The sequence below is a fragment of the Phascolarctos cinereus genome, unplaced genomic scaffold, assembly GCF_003287225.1.
Source record: "Phascolarctos cinereus isolate Bilbo 61053 unplaced genomic scaffold, phaCin_HiC Scaffold_8;HRSCAF=390, whole genome shotgun sequence".
NCBI classification, from domain to species: Eukaryota; Metazoa; Chordata; class Mammalia; order Diprotodontia; family Phascolarctidae; genus Phascolarctos; species Phascolarctos cinereus.
The window spans coordinates 26,930,421-26,941,662 of NW_027556291.1; the positions used below are offsets into that span (position 1 = coordinate 26,930,421).

Below are 11,242 nucleotides of genomic sequence, written 5' to 3' on the forward strand. Positions count from 1 at the left end.
GTTTTTCTTTCTTTTTTTTTTCTTTTTTTTTTTTTCCTTATAGAATCAGCAGATGATGTCTCTAACAGCGATTCCATCATAGACTGGCTTAATTCAGTCCGACAGACTGGAAATACAACTAGAAGCGGACAGAGAGGAAATCAGTCTTGGCGAGCCGTGAGCAGGACTAATCCAAACAGTGGTGATTTCAGATTCAGTTTGGAAATCAACGTGAACCGTAATGGGACCCCGAATTCAGAGAATGAAAATGACCCGCCTGCAGAATCTTCCATTGCAGAAGATATAGAAAACAATGGCCCGAGTGACATGGAAACTCCAAGAGCCGAGTCGCCATTTATCAGGCAGCACGGACCTGAAAGGAGCGCCCTTGAGGAATTAACTGAAGAAGTGTCTCTTCCCAGAGGTCAGAGAAGAGCAAGAAGCAGGAGTCCAGAGCAACGGAGGATCCGAGCGAGGACGGACAGAAGTAGGTCACCTTTGATTTCAGTAACTGAGCTTCCCCGAAGAGGCCATCACAATGTCACATCTCAGACTTTGGAGCATTCTGTGGGAAATGAGGCTGAGGGCAGTTCTAGAACCAGGCAGCATGTGACATTGAGACAACACATGATGGGAACTGATCTGTCAAATGAAAACGCCGTTTCGTTTTCAACTTCTGACATGAGGAATGTACCTCAGGCATCAGGTTCTTCAGAAACCAGTGGGAGTAGTGAATCTCTAGCTCCTGGACAGAGACCTCCAACTATAGTCCTTGATCTTCAAGTGAGAAGAGTTCGTCCAGGGGAATATAGACAGAGAGACAGCATAGCTAGTAGAACTCGGTCGAGATCTCAGTCGACAAATAACACGGTCACTTACGAAAGTGAGCGTGGAGGGTTCAGGCGCACGTTTTCACGTTCAGAGAGAGCAGGAGTAAGAACTTATGTGAGCACTATCAGAATTCCCATCCGTAGAATCTTAAATACAGGATTAAGTGAGACTACTTCGGTTGCGATTCAGACAATGTTAAGGCAGATAATGACTGGCTTTGGTGAATTAAGCTACTTCATGTACAGTGATAGTGACACAGACCCCAGTGGCCCATCCTTAAGTCCAAGTCTTGAGGACCCAGAACTTCAGAATGCAGGCTTGGGTAGTAGCAGTAGTGGAGGTGGCATCAGTGCTAGTACTAGTGCTGGCGGAGGTGCCAGTAGCAGCAGCAGCAGCTCCAGCATTGAGAGTATGGATTCTAACTCTGAATTATATGATGGTAGCAACGAAGGCAGTTCATCTGGTGTTAGACGGGAAGGTAGAACTAGAGATAGGAGCTCGGTCACTTTTGAAGAAAGTGGTTCTTTGCCTTTCCTTAGTCTAGCTCAGTTTTTCCTCTTAAATGAGGAGGATGATGACCAGCCAAGAGGACTCACCAAAGAGCAGATCGACAACCTGGCAATGCGAAATTTTGGTGAGAGCGATGCATTGAAAACCTGTAGTGTTTGTATTACCGAATACACTGAAGGTAACAAGCTGCGGAAACTACCTTGTTCTCATGAATACCATGTTCACTGCATCGACCGCTGGTTATCAGAAAATTCCACTTGTCCCATTTGTCGGAGAGCAGTCTTAACCTCTGGAAACAGAGAGAGTATTGTCTAATTGAGTTCTGGACTTGGAGCTATCTGGCTGTTTAGAGCGATGGGCAAAACCTGCAAACAGATGTCACTTGCTTTATGGCCACTTTTTGAGTGGTGTTAAGTGTAATATCCTGGAGTGCATCTCTGCTTCCAATAAAATGTTCACCCCTTTCCCAGTTCCTATGTGAAATAAAAGCCAGTTACTTTAAACAGCAACGTTTTAGGGCCCAGAAATCTGACTTTGAGTATCAATAAGTATCTGTTTTATTGAACATAATTTTATCATAAGTATTTTTGGTTTCTCTTAATTATTTTAAAAGATATGTCTTAGTGATGGTTCCTCTCAGTTTCATTTTGATCTTGAAAGATCTAGCCCTGTCCCATCCAGGAGAGAGCTGTATGAAATGGAAGCCCAGGTTGGAATTAGATTTCATGTAAATTTTTTTTTTTAACATCGAAGCTGTACTATCTCCAGCCATTAGTTTAAATTCATTTAAATCGATAATATAATTTGTTATAATTACTGATTAGATGGGCATGTCAGTGTAAATAACACTAAAGTTAGGGTCTTCTAATTGTATAGCTGTCTCCTAAGCCGATCACTGGCACACACTGTAGCGTGAGCTATGATAGTTTAATTGGGATATTTATCTTGTTGTGGAAATAATAAAAATGCCTATGCTTGTTTAAATAAAATCACGGGGGGGGGGGTTAAAAATGTAAGGCTTTTTTTGTAGAGGCTCAATACTCTATCCAGTACAGTGTTGTATTCATTGAAAATTTTAAAAAGCACTATGCTTAGATGTAAAAAGATGACTTTTCAAATGAGGGCCAGTATCTGTAGAAACACACAACAATGATACAAAGCTGTATTTGTTAACATATGTGATTGTCAAGAACAGCTTATCTAGAATTATTCCTTTATATGAACAGCTGCAGTAACCTGAAATGAGCAGGACAGAGTTCAGAACTTAGTCCTCTAATTGCATTCAAGACCAATAAAGAGCATTTTAGTGATGATATTTGAAGCTTCAGGAATGCCAGCAGAAAGGAGATGGGTAGGGTTGGGGTAGAGCAAGGGGTCAGTCGAAGGAGAGAAAGCTCTGAAGAGCTTAACTTGCACTTGGTGTAGTCACTCCAATGTGCCAGTTTTACACAAAGAGGTCAACACAGGCTTGATGCCATTCTATTAATTGTAGGTGAGGGTGCTGTGTTGAATTTTCAGCAATGTTGATTGAGTTTTTGGTTTTGTTTTGTTTTTTGAATAAAAAACAAAAAACAAACCCACATAGTACAGAACTGAACTTTTCACGACTCTCTCACTCTTAATGTTACAGACTAACCTGCCCCAAAAAGTGATAGTGGAGGTGCAGGACTTAAAACACATTTTAGCAGAATTCTAGCTGCTATAGACATGTGCTCTGAATGAAAGAGCACTGAGGTTTTGTCATTTCAGAGTTTTGCTATTTAAAGGTTAAAACATACTCAGTCTTATCTTAGTTACTATCCCTTTAATATAGATATACCATCTTAACATTTCTTCTTTTAAAGTCCATTTAAGAAGTTAAGCCTTGCTACCCCTCCCCCAGTTTGTTGAAAGTGTTAGTAATATTGGGCTATATTTGATATTCAGAGTTCAGATATGCTCTTCTTTCCTGTAGTTGAAGATGTCAGTACTGACATTCCCCTTCCTCCATCCAGTAGTAGTAGAACACAAGCACACCTTTAGCTTGTTTCTTTGGTAGCAGGGAAGGGTTTGTGATAATGCCCAACCACTTGTATGGTACCACTTATGACCAGCAGATGCACCTGAGAGCTCTGCCTTGGGGGAGCTTATGGAACAGGATTTTGGGCTGTTTTTTAAACAGTGCAAACCGGCCCAAATTGGGGTGGAACTCAGGTCCTTGGCCTTGTTTGAGCAGCATTTCTAACCAGATGGGCTGAGGGGGCCAGGCGTATTCAAATGTCCTTCAAAGTAAACAATTGAGTCTGCTTTGGACATTATCTGGGTACCTTAACCAGCATTAGCCTGGCAGTTTACTAAGAATTTGTGCTGCTCTTGCAATGAAGCCCCACCAAAATCCAAACAAAGCCTCATTTGTTAAAAAGAGTGAGCAGAGGTCACTTTTATGTCATATCCATGATGAATTTTGTCTTTTAAAAAGTGAAATTGGACATTGAAGATTGAGAATTCCATTCCATTCTGGAGCACAGCCTTGCTTTCTTTTCAGAGGGTGTGCAAGCCACTCTTTGCAAATCCACAGGGGTGGTTTTCTTATTGGCTAGAAATGATCTCCTCTCTGTGGAACATTCCATTGCATGGGGAGGAAGTGGGAAATGTTCAGCCTCGGCTGGCTTTGAAACAAATGCAGCACATTTTAGGCATAGAAGCAGCTTTTATAGAGGACAGGGCACCTCTAGCCATCTACCTTTACCTTCTATGACGTATTCTTTTAGCAAGTATTAAAGAAGCGGGTCCTATAGAATGTTAACACTAATGAACGAGGTTGTGGGAGCTGTTCTCCATAGGCACTGGAAACAGTTGGAGTTTTTGTTTTGCGGTAGAATGCACATGATGCTTCTAACGTGCACGTTGGAGGCATCATTTTCAGAAGCACTCATTACTCTTCCATTGGATTGTGAAATGGGGTTTACTACTTAATTATAAATACTTTATTTTTGAACTTTACAAAATTTGTAACTTATGTATCTTACTGGGAATATGGAGATTGACTTACGCCCTGATCATTAGCAGGGGTCAGATGTACAGTGGAGAGCAAAAATTGATATCTATTTTCCCAACTAGCAGCTGAATGCCTATTGTTTTGAGAGCCTGTTCCCTTTTTAAGAGACTATGCCTCATTGTGCATCTGTAGTTTTAGTTACTTGCATAACAGTTCTCTCTTTTAAGTCTGTATGCAATAATAGTATCAAGATAGAGGCAGCATTATATAGTGGCTTTGGGGCCAGAAGCCCTGGGTTCGAATCCTACACACACACACACACACACACACACACTCACTCTCACTCACTCACTCACTCACTCACTCCCACTCCCTCTATGACCCCAGGCAAGTTCACTTAACTAACCTCTCAGTGCCCAGGGCAACTTTCTATGACTTACTGAGAAGTTGCAGTTGTGCAGAGGAAGAGAATAGAGAGGGAGTTTCCATGCTGGAAGCTACCCACACCAGTGGAATCGGGTCTGGGCCAACCAATGACAACCACAAAAAAAAAAACACCCTCAAGAAATGAGATTTAACTATTAAGTTTAGAGGAATACTGAAAACCAGAAAGAATTTTCTGGAGTGTTTCCATTTTAAATAATGAAAAATGTGTTGAAAGCTTTTTGTTTTGACTCTAAGCAATTGATCAAATCAACTGAGATTTGTTAGTGTTAGGTTCTACAAGTGCAAACTTTCTCAGTAACATGAAGCACTTTGAATAATTGCTCAGAAAGGAACACCTCCCTCGGTGTAAATGGGGTTCTGGAAGGTTTGCTTGGTTGGAGGGAGATAGATTTTTCCTGTTACTTTAGTAACAAGAGATTTATGCTTTAGAATTTCATTTGACCCAGTGATCTTTTTAAGCTGATTTCTTCTCAGATGTTGACCTTCATCTGAATCTTTAGAAACTGGTTGGGTATTAGCATTACTTCAAGTAATTTTTCCTCTTCTCATTGTACCTTCCCTGCCCCACCTTACTCCCCCCCCAAAAAAAAAAATTTTTTTCTGGTGCTTAGTGTCACTGTTGTTTGAAATTATCCTTAATTGAAATATGATTTCTCTTTACCAAATGGTGATGACTTGAAGAGGGCTATCTTTAGGCTTGGTTGTTTTCCAAATACCTGTCTACTAGGGAGGGGGAAAAAACAACCCAAAGCTGTCTTCGCTATGGTCAGTTCTTTCTTGAACTGGCTTACAGTGACACCTTGTGGCCATTTTGACACCTCTTCAACAAGGGAGGATTTTCAGAGTCTCAAAAATAAGAAGATAGGTTTTCTGCCTTAAAAGAAAAAAAGAAAAGGGTTTTCCCTTCAATGATTTCCCTGTCAAAAATCATTACTAATTTTGAAGTTCAAAGAAGCCAAAATATGCCTGGCATGTCTCCTGGCATGGAGCTAACTGGTGACTAGATCATCTCCTTGAACACAAAGGCCAAGACACCTGTTTTTAAGGTAGAATACATTTCAGTATTTTTTTTGGTGAATAACAGTGCTGTTGTCTACCTGGCTATGGGTAGATTAAACATATACTTGTGAGTGGGGTGGGAGGGGGTGACCCTTTGGGACAATAAGGCCGCAAGTCATATGGTGATTGGAAGGATAAGAGCCAAAGGCTGGATGTGTAACCCTTTTTGACTCTTGGAATCCTAAGCTAGTGGTGGTTTGCTGCCTGCCCTTTCTTTAACTTTGCAGTTTTGAAATCAAGGGCCTTTGGTTTCACCGAAACTTTTTCTAGCAATTATCCTGACCTGAGCGAGTTGTTTGCACCATTTTATTTAGGTGAGAGCAACCAAAAGTGTCTGGAGTTTGGGTTCAGCCATCTGATGCACCAGCGCGGTGGCGCCGTTAAGGTGATGGTGCAACTCAGAAGGCATTCTGTTTCTTTAACCTTTTTGATTACAGTCTCTTGTCATTTCTGTAGGCACCAAATCACGTGTCTAAAATCTGTTCCCAAATACAGTTGCAGTGAGGATTTGTTTTTTTGTTCTGAAAACAACTTTCAGAAAGCACACCCATAGGTTGCATTATAGCCACCTGGGTTGAGAGAGAGAAATGTGTGTATGTGTGTGTGTATGTGTGTGTGTGTATACACACACACACATACACACACATATATATACACATACACACATATATACATACATATATATATATATAAATATATACATATATATTTGAATGAGATGCAGAGGTGGTTAACAATCCTATTATGCCACACTGTGCCTTGGTATTTTCAAGGCTCCTCTAGCAGTCCCTGTCTTGTATACTTACTGCAGTACCTTGCAAGGTATGGCTGCATCAGTTCCCCAGCCTTCATTCTAAATAGTTAGTGCTCCTTTACTAACACCCTTATCCTGCTGTGCTTTGATGTGGGCACCTGCAGAGCCCTGAGATTTTATTTCCTATTAGCTCCTGTGTTCTGGTGCTGCTTTAGGGAGTAGGGTCAAATCATACTGTCAAGTAACTAGTCCAGTAGGTGTGCAGTTAATTGGCTTCTGTATCTGCCTGTTTAATCTTCTCCTGGGACGTGCTGCTATGGGTAGATGTTTACTTGGGTCTATGTCAAAAAACTGGGTGACAAACCTGGGAACTTTCTGAAGCCCATGAGAACCTGGGGAGGGGATTGGGAGGGGGAAGAGCAACTAACACTGGCTTTGTGTAGAAATGTCTGTTGTGTGAAGACTAACCAGTACTTGTCATCCCACGGCTTCCTGATCTGCAGGAGAGGCTTTCCCTCCTTCCATTCCAGAAACAGAATGGAGCTCAGAATGCATTTACTTGGCTGCCTTGCTTTCTCTGGTTTCTCGTTTTTCTTTCATTTTGACCTGAACTCGACACTCCTCCAGCAGACCTGTGTTTAAATGAGATTGTATTGCATTTCCTTTTTTGTACAATGTTTTAAATCTGTTAAAAATGAACCTGTTTATTTCAAAGCAAAAACCCTGAAGGGTCATATTAAAGCAGTTTCTTCTTGATAGTTCTCTTTTGGGAGGAGTTTATTTCCTATGTAAATGTCATACTGCAAATTTAAGTTATAGTCTATCAATAAAATGCATGAACTGATCGTCTGTGCTTGGGCTTTTAAACTTTTTTTTTTATTTTAAATGGGAACGTTCCATTTCGGTTCAACAAATACTTGTTGAATGAATGAAAGAAAACATTGGATTGGATGTGATACCAGTTATATTTTGTAACTCCCAGTTCAGTTGACTGGATTTTAAACAAGTGGAATTGCAGTATAACGTGGGCTTGAATTTTCTTTCTTCTCATTGGATGTTCAGTAGTACAGAAAGGTAGGAAGGTACTGGTTTGTGTGCCCATGTAACTAGCTTTCTTTGTGTATTGTATAAAATAAATAGCTTAACTTAACCAGTCAAATTTTCCTTTGATTTATCAGGGGTCTTGAAACATTTCTGCAGATGTTATGAAACATCCATAGTCTTATCTTTTGCTGGTGGTGTCTTCTCACTATGGAACTGAATCCTGCGCTCTTTCAGATGTCACTTAGCCTTAGGATTCCTCTCCTGAATTCCGCACCCAGCCCTGCTCTGCCAAATGTGCCGGATTAACCTCTTTTAGCACTCCTCTCTGAGCATACTTGGCTGCTACTGGTTTTCAGAGAGTATCACAGTAGAGTAGGAGAGAACTGAATGGGGTCTTAGGGATCATCTGTTCCAGGGGTTCTTAACTTGGATTCTGTGAACTTCTCTTTTTAATATTTTGATGACCTTTTAATGTAATTGGTTTCCCAGCTTGATGGGGCAGTAGTTAAGAGTGCTAGACCTGGAATTGGGAAGAACTGAGTTCAAATCCACCCTCAGACACTTACCAGTTGTGTGACCCTGGGCAAGTCATTTAACCTGTTTGCCTCAGTTTCTTCAGCTGTAAAATAGGCATCATAATATCCTACTTCACAGGGTTGTGAGGATCAAATGAGTGAATCTTTGGGAAAAGTGCCTATTAACATAGTAGGCACTTCATAAATTCTTATTCCTTCCCCCTTGTAATCCTTTGTATTTTGTGCATTTAAAAAATATTCTGAAAAGGGGGTCATGACACAAAAAAGGTTACAAATCTCTGATTAATTTTACAGAGGAGGAAACTTGAGGCCCTAAGACAGGAAGTGTCTATCCTAAGGTCACACAGCTGGTAAGTGGCAGAGCCAGTATTCAAACTCGGGTCCTCTGTCTTCAAACCAGTATGTCACAGCTGCCTTCCATTTTGAGGCTATGGTGGAGGCTTTCTTTTGTATTTGCCTTTAGCCAAGTAGGGAATTCTGATGGCCCTGGGGTGTGTGGGGTGGGGCTATACATTGTCTCTTCTTTGTGTGACTGGAAAGACCAAATAACCTACTCTAGAGTGAGTGTGTGTGTGTGTGTGTCTCTCTCTCTCTTTAGCTGAAATTAGTCCACCTAGCCACCTATGAAAACCCACCTAGTAAATTGGGATAGGAACTGTGGCTCAATGCAGCCAGTCCTACTTATATTTTAGTCTAGGAAGTCTCAATGGTCTGTTATTGGCATCTGTGCACTGACTTGCTAAGCAAATGACAGTTCAGTTGAGATAATGCAACTTTTTCCCTTTGAAGCCTTCAGGCTGGGCAAGTTTTTGATCCTAGCTTACCAAAAGGAGGGCCCTCATCCTTTCAAGTGTTTATCCCTATATACTTGACTTCTAGAGGTAGTGATTCCTAAGAACACATGGCTCTTGGGCAGAGAAATTGGTGGCAAAGCTGAAGTATTACTCAAATAGCAAGAAGTAAAGGAAAGGGAAGTCTGAGAGCATCGAATTCCTGGTTGCCTTTGAATAGCTATTCTTATTGCCCAAGAGAAATGAAGGCAATAGCTTTGCTGGAAATAGTGTTGATCTGTGGACAGAGTACAACCCAATACATCCTAGAACCATGAAAAGAACAGCAGTAGTAGGTCACACTTCTTAAGTGTCTTCCTTCCAAGAACTCAGGCAGGGGCTATTTGTCCTCATTTTATAACTGAGGGAACTTGGACTTGGGTTATTTGCTTTGCCAAAAGTCACACATCTAGTAAGAGACAGAGTCAAGTTTTCTATTCTTTCTGCTCCACCACATTCTGTTCTGTGCCCCTGTCTCTATTTATAATCTCAGTCAGAGGGAGGATGCCCAGATGGGTATTTTGAAGTATGTCTTTTCTGGGAGTCTGAATGAATGCTAGATTTCAGCTAGTTCAATTTAACAGGTATCTCTTAAGGCCCTGTGCTAGGCGCTCAGGATATAGACATGGTAATAATAGTAACAGCCAACATTTATATAGCACATCAAAATTCGCAAAGTACGTCACATATCTTCTCATGTGAGCCTTGACCCTGGGAGGTAGGTGATTCTCTTATCCCCATTTTACAGATGGGGAAACCGAAGCCAATAGGATAGAGGTTACAACTTAACCCAGTCCCAATTCCAACACTAGCCGCAACTCCACACAATGCCTTTATATTGCTAGTCCTGGGGTACAGTATTAGCACCCTGCTTGTAGATTGACTGTTGTCTGAGGCTTTTGCTGCTGCTGTGCTTCTGGGATTATATAAACTGCTATTATAAAATGATCTGTCTCACACACACACACACACACACACACACACACACACACACACACACACACACACACACACACACACACACGTCCACATGAGGAGAGGCAGCCTGATGTCTTGAGCTCTGGATTTGGAATCGCAAATCCTGGGTTCGGGTCCTCCCTGGTCCATGTGTGACTTTGGAAAATCACCCTCTTTAGATCTCAGTTTTCTCATCTCTAAAATGAGGTGATCTTTAAGGTATGGAAATTGTCTGCAGAATCAATTTCTGAGCCACATGAGAAAATTAGTCCAACAACTTCAGAGTTTTGTTCTTAACCAAAAACCCTGATTTATTGCTCATTTGCCACAATTGGTTCCAAATGGCCTTTTAGCTGTTTGCAAAAATGAAATTCGCCTTCAGAAGATAAACATTTGCCACCACAGAGGACATTTAAGTGTGCTTTGAGGGCAATTCCCAAAGAAGAGTTTCAAACGATTCCTTCTATTCCAAAAATGGGTAGAATATTTAAATAAATATTTAGCCTACCAAGGTGACTAGTTTTAAAAGATGGCCCTTGGATATATAAAAGGTTTTTTCCTTTTTAAAAATCTGTCTCTTTACATTATGGTCACATGATGTCTCAATGAATAGTAGGGGAATATTGAAACACAGTCTGCATAGGGTCCTTAGTTGGAAAGTAGAGAACTTCAGTCTTACTGTGGTTTGATAGGGGAGGTAGAGGTAGTGGTAATTAAATCAAGGTCAGAATTATGGCACCTGAGGCAGAAAGCAAATAGGAAGTTTGCTCCTGGGAGAAGAAGGGAGTATTTGGACCCGAATAGCTTCAAGTGAAAAAATCTGCAGTCTTATTTACAGTTTCCATCTTTTTTCCCACATACACAAAAGTGTCAGGCACGTTAAGGTACTAGAAAATGAGTTTTTCCCCTATAGGATGAATATAAACAGCTTGTGCCCCATTGTGAAACAGTAATGACTATTTAGTTCTAAAGCCTTGTCTTTTCTAGTCTCACTTCTTCCATGCATGCCAGAGCAACTTGGGCCATGCATCTGCCGGGCCAGGAGGGCGGGTTGAAAGGGAGGGAAACAATGAGAAGACCAACCCACAGATGTTTCTTTGAGAAGAGACATCCACCTCTTTGGGGTCGGTGTCCACATTGCCAGACTCATGCAGGGCAGATTTTTGCATAGGAACATTGAAGTGCTTTGTGTCATTTTGAAGGGAGGGTGACTCATAGCAGGCTAATCCAGAGCCACCTTCTGACCACACTTAAGAATGTGTGCTGCCATTTTTCTAGCCACACCCCAGTCGGTAATTCAGGCCTTGCAAAATTGGCA

General features: G+C 41.2%; 1 protein-coding gene across 3 annotated transcripts in view; it reads left to right on the forward strand.

The window, feature by feature from the left end:
• Nucleotides 1-7,402, forward strand: part of RLIM (ring finger protein, LIM domain interacting) — a 32,891-nt gene extending 25,489 nt beyond the window's left edge. For all 3 annotated transcript variants that reach the window (XM_020964539.2, XM_020964538.2, XM_078147995.1), the window contains one exon: nt 44-7,402. In XM_020964539.2, coding sequence (XP_020820198.1) covers nt 44-1,635 — 1,592 coding nt within the window. In that variant the 3' untranslated portion in view covers nt 1,636-7,402. The remainder of the gene's footprint in view (nt 1-43) is intronic.
• The last annotated feature ends 3,840 nt before the right edge of the window (nt 7,403-11,242 follow it).